The sequence below is a fragment of the Phyllopteryx taeniolatus genome, chromosome 9, assembly GCF_024500385.1.
Source record: "Phyllopteryx taeniolatus isolate TA_2022b chromosome 9, UOR_Ptae_1.2, whole genome shotgun sequence".
Lineage (NCBI taxonomy): Eukaryota > Metazoa > Chordata > Actinopteri > Syngnathiformes > Syngnathidae > Phyllopteryx > Phyllopteryx taeniolatus.
In genome coordinates, this window is record NC_084510.1 from 15,949,986 (window position 1) to 15,966,127 (window position 16,142).

At 41.6% G+C, this 16,142-nt stretch overlaps 2 protein-coding genes across 4 annotated transcripts; one reads left to right on the forward strand and one right to left on the reverse strand.

Annotated features, from left to right (window-relative positions):
* Positions 1-626: 626 nt before the first annotated feature.
* Positions 627-14,839, forward strand: fmoda (fibromodulin a). 3 transcript variants are annotated; one of them, XM_061786188.1, is made up of 6 exons: positions 627-758; positions 11,134-11,504; positions 11,864-11,986; positions 12,874-13,014; positions 13,097-13,364; positions 14,075-14,839. In XM_061786188.1, the coding sequence occupies exons 2-6, from the start codon at positions 11,160-11,162 to the stop codon at positions 14,224-14,226; spliced, it is 1,029 nt and encodes a 342-aa protein (XP_061642172.1). In that variant the 5' UTR covers positions 627-758; positions 11,134-11,159; the 3' UTR covers positions 14,227-14,839. The 3 variants fall into 3 exon arrangements, with proteins under 3 accessions (XP_061642172.1, XP_061642170.1, XP_061642171.1); XM_061786186.1 differs by lacking the exon at positions 627-758 and adding an exon at positions 10,540-10,663; XM_061786187.1 differs by lacking the exon at positions 627-758 and adding an exon at positions 10,619-10,668.
* On the reverse strand, positions 747-5,764 carry zgc:113307 (uncharacterized protein LOC553753 homolog). Its single transcript, XM_061786190.1, is given in 6 exon segments — positions 747-1,155; positions 2,415-2,723; positions 2,863-2,915; positions 2,917-3,185; positions 3,262-3,590; positions 5,635-5,764. Coding segments are annotated over 6 exon segments (1,098 nt in total). The 5' UTR covers positions 5,753-5,764; the 3' UTR covers positions 747-1,135.
* Positions 14,840-16,142: the final 1,303 nt, after the last annotated feature.

The window sequence follows — 16,142 nt, forward strand, 5'->3', positions numbered from 1 at the left end:
ACAGAGGATGTTTGTAGCCCAGAGAGCAATGGAACGGCGGTGTGCTATGGGAGGCGCTAGGCAGAGTGTTGCGGGTATACTTGATCCTTGCAAATTTGGACTCCAAGTGGAAAGGTTGACATGCAAAGGAGGGTAGTGTCCGGGTCTTAGTTGGTTATCAGAGGAGAGGCTGACTGAGATGTCCAGAGGAGAACAGAAATAATTTCAAACCTAAAAAGTGAAAAGTGGGCCCATGAAAATAACATTTCAATTTGCGCCATTTAGGGCCATGTGAGAAAATATCATTTTTGGCCCCAAATCCCGGGCTTTTCTGTTGCTGGTTTACTGTGTTTATGCACCTAAGAGATGAGACGTGATGCATGCTCAGAACTCTTCAGAGTCAGTCTACAACATTTGCAGATGGTGTTCACATCTTTGCACTGCTGCTGTGGCTTTTGGCCCAACCGAATGAGTCAGTCTCCCCAGAGAGCGCTACTGAGTTTCGCCATTCCTAAATGTGGCTCATGATGCCAGCACTAACATATTTCTTACACAACTACATGTTATATTCCATGCAGACAGACATGAGACAGCATGTCACACTTGGTGTCAAAAATGGAGGCCAAAATAACATGCAGTGGCGGCATATTAATGACTATATTGAAGACTTTAATTCATTTTCTTCACATTCAAATGTAAATACCACAAATCACTCCCAGACACAAGATCCAGTCAGAGGGGAGATGCCGTCCAGTCGCAGGATCTTCAACCGGGAGTAGGTAAGGGTAAAGACATTGTTATTCCATTTTCCTTCTTACTTGGTGAAAAAGGCTTTGGTTTCACGCCATGCTCTGTGTTCATTAGAGGAACTCAGACAACATTTCCTCTCACTCGGTGTGTGTTTCCTATTACACCTCACAGGTGCTGTGGTAAAAATGGAGACGGTGAAAACCATAGCGCTTCATTCAGTCATAGTGCGGCTCTCGGCCCAGACCAAGAGCTTTGATGGTGTTGCTAGCAAACCTCTAAGGTGTGTGTCATCGTGGGAGTGTTTTGCCGTCTCTTTGTCTCCCTACTTTGGAAGAGGAGCAGAAACTTTTTTTGCCACAGTCTCTGAACCCAAATTACTTTCCAATTTGCATAGTGACAAAATGTTTTATTGTGTATTCAGTGGCACTGTCGTTGAAATCCAATCCACAGCAGGTCAAGAGTGATGGATAGCAGACCGAGAAAGAGGAGAGTAAAAAGTAGAACAGCATGTGCTTCTGCTCATCTGGCACTATTTCCTCTAGTCTAAAATCATCACAGATGTTTTCATACCAATCTCCCTTTTCTTTTGCGAACCTACTTTTTTCTTCATCATACAATATTCTCCCACCCCTTTCTCACCTCATTGCTGTCTTTCCTGTGTTCCTGCTCGTATTCAAGCCCCTCCTTTTAATGAGCGCTATTCGGCCCATTAGACCACATCACTTCACATAACTTTGTTGACATGCAACAATAACTCCATGAAATAATGAAATGGACAAAAAGTAAATAAATAAGATATGTATTACTTAATTTAGGCAAATTATCTGCCAATAGAACAAGAACATTTTACTTGGTAAGATTTCTTAAAACGTAAATGTCCTATCAGCTCATATCCTGTTCATGCTTTTATTTTTAAGACCCATTTCCATCCATCCATTCATCCATTTTCTTTAAGGCTTATCCTCACTAGGGTCTGCGGGCTGCTGTAGCCTATCCCAGCTATCGTCCGGCGGGAGGCGGGGTACACTGTGAACCGGTCCCCAACCAATCGCAGGGCACATAGAAACAAACAACCATTCGCACTCACATTCACGCCTACGGGGAATTTAGAGTCTTCAATCAACCTACCATGCATGTTTTTTGGATGTGGGAGGAAACCGGTGTGCCTGGAGAAAACCCACCCAAGGCATTGTTGAGAACATGCAAACTCCACACAGGCGGGGCCGGGATTTGAACCCCGGTCCTCAGAACTGTGAGGCAGTCGTCCACCGTGTCGGCCCCATTTCCTCTGAACATTTTTTTGTGCCTTAACATTACACTCCACATTAGCAGCCTCATTGTTTTCACCTTTCCCACGCACTATAATATCAGCTCTGTTCTTCTCCTCAGTGCCAGATTGTGATTGTTTTGCAGTACTCTCTATCCTTTTAAACTTAAACTTGAACCTATATTTGGACCAATCTGTTTCCAAACTGCCTGTTAAACCCAACCTCTGCCTCTGCCTGCCACCTGACCGGTTTCGTCAGTATTACCCTGCCTTCTTTTTTTGGAGCACAGAAAATAAAACATTTGGATTTTTGGATCTTGGACTAATTGAAGTTGAAGATTTTCGATGCCCACCCAAACCCGTTTGGATTACCCCCAGATGCCCGGGGCCATATGTCATGTGTGTACACACAGCTCACCTTGTATCTCGTTGGCTCGTTGTCGCAGGGTGATGGGCACTGTAGGGATGCTCGTAAACTTGTTATAGGAAAGGTCCAGTTCCACTAGGCTGGAGAGGTTGAAGGCCCGGGAGCGGATGTTGCGGCTTTGCAAGTGCCAGTGACTTAAACGAAGGTACTTGAGGTTGACGTGTCCCACAAAAGTGTTCTCATCAAGCCCAGCGAGGGAGTTATTGGACAGATAGAGCTGCTGCACATAGGTCGGTAAATGTCTGGGAACTGATGAGAAGGAATTGCCACTGAGGTCCAACAAATTCAAATTGAGAAGACCTGAAAGACGTGTAGATGCTCAGTGGTGAAGAACTGCACTGCATCATTCTAAGAACTGTTTTACATTTTTTAACCATGGTCCTAAAGTTAACCAAAATAATTGAAACACCTGTCAACATGATAAGGAGAACACTATTACCTGCAAGCTCTCCTTCGTTGATGGTTTTCAATATGTTTCCTTGCAGAAGCAGCAGTCAAGTTATGCAGGTTCTTGAGAGCCTCGGGCCCGATGTTGCTGATTTGGTTATAGGCCAGTCGGAGTTGCTTGAGACTGGTTGGGAGATTATTGGGTATTGAGCTCAGGTGGTTAAGGTTGGCAAAACGGTAAGCCAGTTGGGTCTGGTTTTGTAGGATACTCCGGTCCAGCTGGTCACTTTTCAATCGGTTGTGTTCCAGAAGGAGCCAGTGTAGTCCTGTGATGTTTGCCTGAAACTAGGCAGTGAGGGACGAGATGTTGTTGTTCTGTAGAAGATGGAAAAGAAATGTGATATATGCTGTAACTTAAAATAGAAGATGAACTTCGGAAGTGTTTTCCTACCTGTAGAAAAAGTTACTGCGTGCTGGCTGGTAGGAGCTCCAGGACATCTGCTATGCCTCTGTGGTCGCAGTACAGTGCGGTGGGCCACTGAATGGGGCAGTCACACTTTTGAGGGCAGGCCTGTGGGTTGTTGGCTCGGTACCATGCTGCATCTAAGCAGGCTCATCACGCTGGGCCAACAAGCCCAACAAGCGGTCGATCCACAAGGGAACGCCACCATAGTCCACCATAGTCCGTGTCAGTCAGAGTGGTTGTCGAGGCCACAGCAAAAACACACACCCACAAACAACGCAGCACACCCATGGAGACCAGCTGGCATCTTTGTAAGCCTGCATGGAAACAAAATCATTATTTTATTAGATTACAACTCACATTTGGAGTTTGTCATTTGGCTCAGCACATTACACTACAGATCATATTGCGTACTTATTTAGTTTTCAGTCATGAGGCTAACAATTTTACAGCCATTAATGCAAATGTTCCACTTACGTTGTATGTCAAATTTATTCCAAAATGAGCTTTACTCATCAACATTTAGACTTTTTTTTTTTATGTGTTTCAAATGAAAGTCCTAAGGAAAAGTCTGTGTGGGAATTTCAAAGAATTTCCTTGGTCAATTGCAAACAGCCAAACTGATCACATAGCATCGGTAAACACCCACCTGCTTCTCTATTATTAATAATAACAATGCACATCACTTAATATAGGACTTTTCAAAGCACTCAAAGACCCTTTACAATTGTACATATTATTCATTCACACTCTGGTGGTGGAAATGGTAAGCTACTCTTGTGGTCACAGCTGTCCTGGGGCAGCTTGCAGAAGCATAGCTGCCATTCTGCGCCTACGGCCTCTCTGACCACCACCAAATGGCCAGCCACATTCAGTCATAAGAAATGTAGGTTAGGTGGCATAGCCAGGGACACAACAACGACATGCACACACTTACTTTCTGTACCACGCCGCGCATGTTAGTACATGAGACTGTAATAAAATGTATAAACAGAAGGCTATTGGATTGATTGCCTATAATTGCTCATTGTATTAATAAAGCTATAACTGCCTATTAATTCTACGATATTATACCACTGTTGACTTTGTTTTTAGCCAAACAACAGAAAGTACAAAAAAAAATGTTGAATTACACTAGCCCTCGGTAGACCTCCACCAAGGCCAAACAGCCCTAAAAAGTTCAGTCTGACTTAACAATTATGGCATGGCCTGGATTGACACAATACTGTTACAATCCAGTCCTGTAGGTGGCGCTAAACCGCATTAATGAGCTGGTTCTGGTGGGTCACTGCTTCATGTGGCCATAATGCAAGCAGACTGTAACAGTGAAAATTAATAGTCTACCAAAATTGAATGGATTCTTTCTTTTTCCCCATGCACCACCCTTCGCGCAAATTTGCAGAAATTGTTTTATTATGGGGCGTTTTCGTCATAAAAACAACAAACTTAAAAACTAATCAACCTCTGGCCTTGTGTCACTGGTACATGGTGTAGGTAATTATAGTTCAACTAAATGGGTATTCAAAGGTCTAACGATTTCTCTACGATATAATCATATCCCCATTAAAACCATTGACAACAATTTAAATGCAGGTATCAAGGTGACCTTGTTTGATCCCTTATATATATATACACAGTACACACGCATTTGTTGTTTATTATTATTGTTTATGTTTGAGTCATTCCCACAGAAATACAGGCAGTCTCCCGCTGAAACCTTTTCAAACAATAAGTCAGAGAGGTTTGCATCATCAAGAGGTTTGTCCACATCAGCACGTGTAGTGTTGAATTGTGGCAAGTTACACTCCCACAATGTGAAAGTCTAGCACAAGCCAAAAGTGTTGCAACGAGGAAATTGTTGTTGAGTCATTCCAAGTTAAATATCCATCCATCCATTTTCTGAGCCGCTTCTCCTCACTAGGGTCGCGGGCGTGCTGGAGCGTATCCCAGCTGTCATCGGGCAGGAGGCGGGGTACACCCTGAACTGGTTGCCAGCCAATCGCAGGGCACAGAAACAAACAACCATTCGTGCTCACAGTCATGCCTACGGGCAATTTAGAGTCTCCAATTAATGCATGTTTTTGGGATGTGGGAGGAAACCGGAGTGCCCGGAGAAAACCCACGCAGGCACGGGGAGAACATGCAAACTCCACACAGGCGGGGCCGGGGATTGAACCCGGGTCCTCAGAACTGTGAGGCTGACGCTATAACCAGTCGGCCACCGTGCCGCCCCAAGTGAAATACTCTTCGCAAAATGTAGGCACACACTGATGGAATTATCACCTTTCCAGTTTGGCAGCCCTGTGCAAGCACATTCGGTATAGAACACATATTCACACCCAAAGAACACTGCAAATGTACCTTTATGTTCAGGAGAAATGTTGATTAAATTCCCAAACGAAGCGCTGAACATCCTGCAGGAGCAATGAGGACTTTTGTGTATGTGCCAAAGAGTGTGTACGAGTGTGAGAATGTTCATGCTATGTTTACTTGCTCCCTGATACATTCCTCTTCCTCAAACACTGGCGCCATCCTAGACTTCCTCCATGGTCTCCTCTGAATAATGAGCAAGGCAGCAACATTTGGTGCAAACATGTCACTGAATTGGAACAGAGATACACATGCACATGGCTTTGCAAATGCATGTGTGCTTATTTGACTGCAACATTAGTGTGTGTGTGTGTGTTGCTTTTAGGCCTTCCACAGTGTACCTGGGGATCCAAAGAGACCATTTTGTGTGAGTGTGTGTTTTGTGTCTGTGTGTCTGTGTGACTGGTTTCCCACATCACGAAGGAGAGCAAAATGATTCCAGACTTTTCTCCCAAATATGAGGGGAAATCATAGTGGAAAGGTCGAGAACAAAAGGAAATATTGCGAGGCCTTCGTGTACAGTTATACAATCATAATAAATCACATGCTCAATGGGTTTTAAAGCTTTTTAAGTGGCTGCTTTGCATTGGTTGACTTGACCCATAGACAATCACAATCAGTGAGTGTCTATATGTGCACTGCGACTGACTGGCGACTAGTTCAGGGTCTAGTCCGCCTTTTGCCCGAAATCAGCTGGGATAGGCTCCAGCCCCCCGCGACCCTAACCAGGATAAACGGTATAGAAAATGTGTGTGTGTGTGTGTGTGTGTGTGTGTGTGTGTGTGTGTGTGTGTGTGTGTGTGTGTGTGTGTGTGTGTGTGTGTGTGTGTGTGTGTGTGTATATATATATATAATTTTGCTCTTACCCATGATGAGATGTGTGTTGACTCACACGTTGGCAATGAGACCTTTTTGTAGGCCATCAATTAGGACTGAACCAGCTGATATTCATTTGCACTGACAAGGGGCTGGATTGCTGTTTGATGATGGAAAGATTTTAGGTTTTGTCTCGGCTTTCCATGCCTTTTTGCACCTCCCTATGTCATTTCACATTTTTACACACAACTTCATTTCGGAACTTATTTGCTCTACTTTCTTTGAGTGTATGGATTAGTTGAGTTGTTCCCAACACCTGGTGAAAGTTTCAGATCAATAGCACCTTTGGAAGTATATTTAGTGAGAAAATGGTGATGTATGAAATACTTATTTCAGCCGCTGTATATATTTCTGTAGTCGAATTCAAAATTCATATATATTCACTGCAGAGTGAATTACAGTATTTAATGATTTTATTTTTTATTATTTTGATGATTTTCAATTACAGCTAACAAAAAAACAAATTTTACCATCTCCAAGAAATTTGTATGTTACATAAGAAACAGCCAAAAGATTTTAATCTGGAAATAAGGTTGGAATTGACAGTCTGAAAAGTATTTTGATGTATCTGTAGAATTTATGAGTTTCAGTTTTGGAATTGCAATGCTGTGATGCAATGAACTCTCCTACAGTATTGTAATTTATTGAGATACAACTGTATTAGTTGATCTGTAAAAAGAACGTCTTAAGAGCTTCATTCGATATTCCCTTTCGTCTCTGATTTTGTCATCATCATGACGTTTTCACTTTTTCGACCCAAAACGCACCATCTGACCCTCTCCTCAGCAGCACTTTTTAGCATTGACAGTAGGGGGCAATCTTTCTTTTTCATCCCTCCATCCATCCATTTTCTGCACCGCTTATCTTCACTTTTCAAATCTTGATTATATAGTGTAGGCTTGGTAAATCGTGCAAATACTTTTAGTATCTTTATGACATGAAAAATCGGGGAAAAAAACAAAATCTATGTGTACTTGGCAATTACATTGTTGATATCCGGCACGATCTTCCTGAACATGGAAAATATTTGGTGTATAAGATCATTCTTTTTAGGGTACCGCGTGCGTGGGTTTTAACGTGTGGTATTTTTTGTCTGTTTGTTTGTTTGGGGGAGGGGGGGGGGGGGGCAAGATTACTCCTGATTATGATGAGAACAATGCTATCCATAATATATATATATATATGTGTGAGAGAAACTTTGTGTGATGTAACGTTCGTTTGTGTTTGCAGACATCTGCTTTCCATTGTGCGCTCTGTCGTTTCCTGCACCCCGGGAAGGGTCCTGTTTAGAGTAATTTTAAAGAGGACTCAGGTTTCGTTCATTTTATTTCAATAATCATTTCATTTCACATATCCATATTATCAGTAATGTACCTCTCGCAATAATATTGACTGTATTTAAAAAATATATATTTTGTATTTCACAGAGAAAGTGACCAGGGTTTATTGTTCCTATGATCAAGTACTGGTAAGAGCCTATCTGTTTGTGTGCATATAAATCACATTATGCACACACAAAGTTAAGTACAAAGACTTGTTGATTAAGGGTTCAGCTCAGCTCCCAGCTGACTCTGGGCGAGAGGCAGGGTACACCCTGAGCTGCTCACCAGCCATTCACTGGGCTCATATAGACAAGCAACCATTCGTACTCACATTCACATCTACAGGGCAATTTACAGTTTTCAATTAACCTACCATGCATGTTTTTTGGGACGTGGGAGGAAACTGGAGTACCCAGAGAAAACCCTCACAGGTGCAGGGAGAACATGCAAACTCCACATAGGCAAGGCTGGATTTGAACCCGGGTCCTCAGAACTGTGAGGCAGATGTGCTAACCAGTTGTCCACTGTTCCACCGGAACATTGTTCTAAGAATCATAAAATATCAATGTTGCTATATAAAAAATGATATAGTTAAGAAGTGTCAGAAAAGCAAACATAACCATCAAATGAAATGTACCCAGCAATAGTTCCCCTACAAATAACCTTTCCTTGCTTACTTCCCACTGAATATCATATGGTGAGTGTGTGTGTGTGTGTGTGTGTGTGTGTGTGTGTGTGTGTGTGTGTGTGTGTGTGTGTGTGTGTGTGTGCGTGTGCGTGTGCGCGTGCGTGCGTGCGTGTCTGGGGTGGAAACGCAAACGCGGCATTGAGCAGTAAATGAACCAGGCGCACTTTTACTACTATTTGTTTTCCACACAAATGAAGTACAGATATGTTCCAACTGTAAGATTTGGAGTCAAACCTTCCAGTGAAAACATTTTCAAATAATTAACAGTTACATTATTATTATTATTTTTATTTTATTATGATGTGTGATTCAGCGACACGGTGACAGTGAAAGTAACATTCATTTAATGAAATGACGAAAAGGAAGACACGAACTCAGATGGTATTAGAGAGGCAGGAAATGACTCACATTAAATCCAGACGGACGACATGTGGGCACGCTCACACGTGTGTTTATTTAACCCTTAAAAAGAGCTGCTTGGAGAGGAAGCTCAGTAACACATGTTAACGTTTGCTAAGCAGGCTGCTGCATACAGAACCAGTCCTTGTAGTTTGATTGTCACTTGCAATTTCCCTCCTGAGTATTAAGTTTGTCATGGCAATCCTCGCATGCTAATATGCCCCCAGATTCATATGTACAGTGCCGTAAAAAAGTATTGGCCCCTTTCTCAAATTCTTATATTTTTGCATGGTTTCCCAACTTTAATGTATAAAATCATTGAACAAATGTAAATATCAGAAAAATATAACCCAAGTGAACTTAAAGTGCTGTTTTTAAATCGAGATTTCATTTATTTAAAGACAAAAAAAAACTTCCCCCTAAACCTAAAAACAGGTTGGGCCATCCTCAGCAGCAACAACTGAAATCAAGTGTTTTCTATAACTGGCAATGAGTCTTTCACTTCTCTGTTGAGATCTTTTGGCCCATTGAATTGTTTGAATTCAGCAAAAATTGAGGGTTTTCAAACATGAACGGCCTTTTAAAGGTCATGTCACCGCATTTCAATCGCATTAAAGTCTGGACTTTGACGAGGCCACTCCAAAACCTTCATTTTGTTTTTAAAGCCATTCAGAAGTTAACTTGCTGGTGTGTTTTGGATCATTATCCTGCTGCAAAATGCAGAACCCAAGTGCATTTCATCTAGAGGTCACAAACTGATGGCTGAACATTTTCCTCCAGGATTTTCTCTTAGAGAGCAGAATTCATGGTTCCATCAATCACAGAATCAAGAAAGCAGCCCAAGACCATCATTTTACCACCACCATGTTTGACTGTTGGGATGACATTCTTTTTCTGAAATGCTGTCCTACATTTACGGCAGATGTAACGAGACACACACCTTCCAAAAAGCTCAACTTTCATCTCGTCAGTCCATATAATATTCTCCCAAAAGTCTTGGGAATCATTCAGTTGTTGTTTTTTTGCAAAAGTAAAACAAGCCTTTTTGTTCTTTTCGGTCAGCAGTGGTTTCGCCTTTTTCCACACAGGGCCAGGTAACGTTGTATATTTTGTTTCCTTAATAAATGAAATCCTCATTTTAAAACAGCAGTTTAAATTCACTTGGATTACATCTGTCTGATATTTACATTTGTTTGATGATCTTAAACATTAAAGTGGGGAAACTATGCAAAAATATAAGAATTTGAAAAGGGGACTCATACTTTTACAAGGCACTGTATCTTACTAACCCACGGCAACACTGTAGTAAAGTCATAATTATATTAAATATTTGCATTAAACCAGTTCTCGGCCATAAAAATACAACAATCCAATGAAAGCACAGCGATCAATGAAGGTGCCCTCTTGTGGCACAAAGGAGTTCATTGTGCATCATAAACTGAGGTACCCCTGTAGTGGTAATACACAATTATATGAGTTATTAGTCAAAGCATGTATTTGCACAATGGTAGATAGATGCATGGCTGTGTGTTTTGCTTGCTGGTGCCTGCATGTCGAAAATGGGGGCAGGAGGGTGGATGGTAGAGTGGAAGAAACCATCACAGTGAAGGAGCAGAAAAGGGGTGGAGACCTTCAGGTCTATTTGTTGTTGTTGTTGGTCCGTGTGCCCTCCAGTCTTGGGAACACTCGGCCACAGCGAGGGGGACACAGAGAAGGGGCCTGTATCGCAGACCGGGTAAAGTGTGTATTTGTGTGTGCGTGTGTGTCCATCAATGCGTCTCTTTGCGCAATTAGAAAGGTATGAGACCTCCTGCTGTAAGCACGTGCAGATAGGATCATACTCACATTATTGTTTGCTCCTTAGACATCAACTTCATTTTGGATACTCCACTAAAATTTTTGGACCACTTTTGAGGCGCATCGACAAAGAATGCATTGTAACCAGGTTTACATTTCTCTTTCTGGTATTCATTTTTTTTTTTTTTTACACTTCCTCTTTGGATTCCCTTTGGATTAAGACCTCTAAGAATGTTGCTCCCCACAGGCAATTCCATTCCAAAACTATGCTAGTGGCTGCACTTCTTGTATTTGGGTGTTTATTCAACCTCGGTAATAAATAGTGACATATTTGTAAAGCAAGAAAGGCACTCCTTGTGCACCCCTTTATTATTGAAATAAACATGCTTATTTCTTTTTGCCATTCAGGTTAAGGAGGATATTCGAGTGCCACCATGCATCCGGTGATCATCATCTTGTCTGCCCTGCTTCCGCTCTCTCCCTGCCATGCACAAGATCCTTTCGCCTGGCTGTACAGCCGCCGGAGCTCCATCCAGGCGGACAACACAGGAGGAGAGTGCCCCCCTGAGTGTGACTGTCCCCCAACCTTTCCCATCGCCATGTATTGTGATGGACGGGGCCTGACGGCCATGCCCACCATCCCCTCCCGGATGAAGTACTTGTACCTCCAGCACAACGCCATCACAGCCATATCCGACTCAGATCTGGTCAACGCAACCAATCTTGTGTGGCTTATGATGCACCACAATCAACTTGCGTCCGATGCCATCAGCGAGAAGGTAAACTTCTCCGTTACAAGCACACAAGTTCAGTTTGGACGGTTGCACGTTAAATGGACAATTTAGAACAAGGGTGTCAAACTCGTTTTAATTACAGCCTAATTTGCTGTCAAGTGGGTGGAACCAGTCAAATCATAGCATAATTAAAATGCATCACAATAAATTAGTGCAAGTGATACAAGTACTTTAGGAAAATTGCTAGATTTATTGAACTATAATTTTATAAAGCATAATATTTCTTAAGAAAACGGTTTGAGACCTGATTTAAATGATTTAGGAACTAAGTGGACATAGGGGTCTTTTAAAAATTGTGAGTTTGAACCTTGCACAATTTACCGAGACGACCATATTGATTTTAGGCCTTTTTGAAGTTGGGACGACTGGACCGTTTTTATTTACAACACAACAATTTGACCAGCATCCCTCGTAACCTCCCTCGCACCCTTCGAGACCTGAGGATCAACCATAACAACATTGAAAAGGTAACACTTTACAGCAGTGGTGCAGCTTGTGGGGGTCACATATTTGTGGTAGCAGCATATTCATATATATATATATATATATATATATATATATACAGACCATACCCTGGAACCAACATTTTCTATCTAACAAAACTTTGACATCATCATAAACTGTGAAGTGATAACAGCCAATGTTGGAAAGCTCTCAGTGAGCATATAAATGATGAAGCCGACAAGTCCGATGGCTTTTTTTTTTTTTTTTTTTTAATGCCACCAAAAAGGTTACCAGCCATGGAAATGAGAAAAGATGTGACGACCATAGAACCAGAACAAGAACTTATCGTGTCTTACAAAAACATCTTACTGCTCAGACAACATGAGCAAACATCATTTACATACAGTGTACTAATTACTTCTACCAAGCAGGTGGCAAAGTAAATTTCTTGTAAGCGAAAGCATAAAGAGTAATGACACGCATGCTTGCTGCTTATCAACAAACACACAATGTATTCCACAAATACCTGCAAAATGCCACTGGGTGCCAGTATTATTCTGCAAAAGTCTGCCAGGGCCTGAAAAGAATGGATAATCCTATTATACAGTACCAATATGTAAACTTGTAAGGCAGTTGGGAGTATTAAATTGTTACTTAGTGTACATGCTTATTACACCTGTTTTAAATATTTCCATAAACACATTCACTGTTTCGCAAAATGCAACACAAGGGGAAGGTGTTCAATTTTGGGATAGTGACTGTGAATCAGCACCTGATAATGGTCTATAGGGGGCACAATGTTTGCCCTCTCCTGGGTCTCACAAACAGCCTTTTTCAATTTGCGCCTCTCTTTTGTTACGTTTTGTTTTTGATCACGAGAAGACCTTATAATAATGTACACGTTGCCTAGGTAACACCTTCAGACCTAGAGGGAATGGATAACCTCACAATCCTGCATCTCCATGATAACGCTATCACAGACGTGGGTACATCACTCAAGTCCCTGACATCTCTCACACTTTTGGATGTCAGCGCCAACAAGTTAACAAAGGTGAGTGTGTGACTTTTTATGTTTAAAGAAAAAAAAAAGGAACCTTCTTATACCCCAGGTGTCCCCACGCTGTCCTTCCAAGGTGCCAGAGGCTCTCCCTGAACAACTCCACCAACTCTACTTGGACTCAAACTCCATTGCCTCTCTGCCTGAAGGCTTCTTGGCCACTTTCACACAGCTGCAGTATCTGCGGATGGCCAGCAACCAGCTCACCGACAAGGGCCTCCCATCCAACATCTTTAATGTGACCGGGCTGGTGGAGCTGGACCTGAGCTTCAACAAGCTGGAGAGAATCCCTCTGGTCAGCACCGGCCTGCAGCATCTCTATCTCCAAGCTAATCACATCAAAGGTCAGAACCGGCATTTATACAGGCTGTTTCTACCGTTTTCATTTTTACAGTATATTAAATAAATTGGTAGGTGGCAGTACAGTAAGACAAGTGGTGAGCAAGTCTGCCTCACAGTCCTGAGGTTTGGAGTTCAAACCCCCTCCTCCTTGGATGTGCCCCCCACACTTGAGGGGTTTTTACGTGTACTCAACCATTGTCCCACATTCCAAAAACATGAATGTTAGGTTTATTGAAGATTCTCACTCCTCATGTGCAATTGGCTGGCGACCAGTCTAGTGTCTCTTATTTTAGAGTTGCACGTTGCCATTCTCTTTTTTCTCAGTTTTATCAAAAACATAATCCTTGAATGTTGAATTATAAAAAAAATAATACATTTTGCTTTAAAAAACAAAGCTCACACTTTCCGGAATATTGCTAATCTATTGTCATTTGTAGAAATAAACGCTTCAAGGCTTCGCATGTGACAGAGTATGTACCAATACAAAAATAATCAATTAATTAAATGGGGCTTGACATCTGAATCTATGATAGTGTTTCCATTTGTAAGAGTTAATAGCAATAACTAGTTTTAATATTAATCACAGTAGATTAAGGGCATATTTTCTTTCCCGATTTGTGACGCCCCTTAAAGCCACGCCGACTTTAGCATTCCCCTTTATCGCCTAATGAGTTTGCAGATAATTAATTATGCTCGTGTTGTGCCGTTGCAGAGTTCACATTGGGGAGTTTCTGCCCCATTGTGGATGTTACCAACTTCTCCAAGCTGGAAACTCTGCGTCTGGATGGGAATGAGATCAGTCCACTGGACATCCCATCGGATTCGTCACTGTGCCTGCGTTTGGCTTCCAGCCTTGATGTTTAAATATGTACTCAACCTCTTCATTACACCTCCTCCATTACAAACCCTGTTCTACATTGCTACTGCTGTGGGATTATTTTACGTCCAGAAGAAATTGTTTTTGTCTTTTGATTAGGTTTTTATATATATATATATTTCTGTGTGCAACATTTGCAGTAGTTTAATTCAAGAAAAAAAATATTTTTGAGAATCGTTAAGGACTTTTATAAATTTTTACAACAGGTTCGTCTTTTGTCCATCCATAAAAGTACAGCTCATATTATGTTTTAAGATATTGTATGATTTTCGGTAGATGTGAAACTAATCTCACTGTGGTCTTATTCGTTGAATTTTACAGTACTGTGATCTTTCTTTCTCTCACTCTTTTTGTTGGATTTGAATGTATTTGATCATGTTGTGTAATTAGAAGTCTTATGGCTGAGGATATGACAAGTTTGACATAACTCTTCCTTCGGTCAGCAGGTGTTGACCTGAAAGGCTTGTAGTGGAAGTTGCATTCACAAGATAATCTTTCATAAAATGAAAATGCTTGATTTTGTACAAGTGCACTCTTAGTCATCTTTCACTCTGTATCATCTTTTTCTACTTTCTCCATGAATAAAATGTAACAAATTTAGACCTATTTGTGGACTTCTTGATTGTCCATCCATTAAACATACATACAGTGAGAGTATGACTACATGCTACATTTCTTGTAAATGCTTACTCTTTTTTATTTATAATTTTTTTTAAATAGTATTATAAAGCCCAGGCCACATAACAATCCTGTCAACCAAATGCTTATGGGGATTTTAGAGGATTTTATCCCAAAAACGTTTACCTCTATCAGTATGAATTGGACAAATCATCCACAGATGGATCCATGATGAATAGACAAAGGAGTGATGATGGGTTGTAGCACCATCAGTCTATTTACAGTGCTTAAAGCCTTGTCATGTGTTCCTGCATCAACTGTACATTTAAAGGTTTGCAGTAGTCACATTGTGGCCTTAAGTCATTGATCATAATGAGGCCTATTCAAATGTTTGTTTCACTAACTGTTTCTTCTATATTGTTGTATTACGTTTGTTCTGTGTTGTTGTAAGGAGTCGTTATTTTTTCAAATTCCCCTAAAATTTCCAATGGTTAGCCCGTTCTCATGAATTTGGAATGATTTTGTGCCCTGCGATTGGTTGCCAACCAGTTCAGAGTGTACCCAGCCTCTCGCCCAAAGATAGCTGGAATAGGCTCCAGCACGCCCGTGACCCTGGTGAGGAGAAGCAGCTCAGAAAATGGATGGATGGTTGTTCATTGTGTAATGATGGCTATCCCCAGAATTGTAAGACCTCTGTGTACGTTTTCAGTTCAAGGAGTGAAGGGGCCCAACAACTAAGTTGGTGAGCATTTCTGTTAATTCTGTTCATTCGGCGTTATGTGCTGTTGTTCCCGTCCTTGTATATTTGTTGTCGTATGATTTAGCAATGTCACGATGGTTTATTGTGTGGCATTTGGTTGTGCAAATGGTTCAGGCAGTTTTTTAGGCTTTCCAAGTGAAAAAGAAATACCTGACCAGTGGATAGGGAAAGTCAATCAACAGGGGAAGAAACGTGGTCAGCTATGGGTGCCTAGCAAGCATTCCAAACTCTGTGCTGATCACTTCGAACCGGCGTGTTTTGAGAAAGACTTAGCAGAAAGCATTGGATGTAGAAGTAGAGGCTGAAACCAGCTGCAGTGCCAACTATTTTTTTCGACGGCTATCGGGACGTCAACCACCATCGAGAGAACTAAATCTCGCGGCCGCCACGGTGAAGCGGCAGTGAAGCGGTGCAAACAAGAGGTGAGGATTTCCTTGTATATACCTACCACTCTATTATGGTTACTATGCACTGGGGAGTAGGAAAATAAAAGGCCCACGCAGTACTTTTCAGTACTGTCATCTG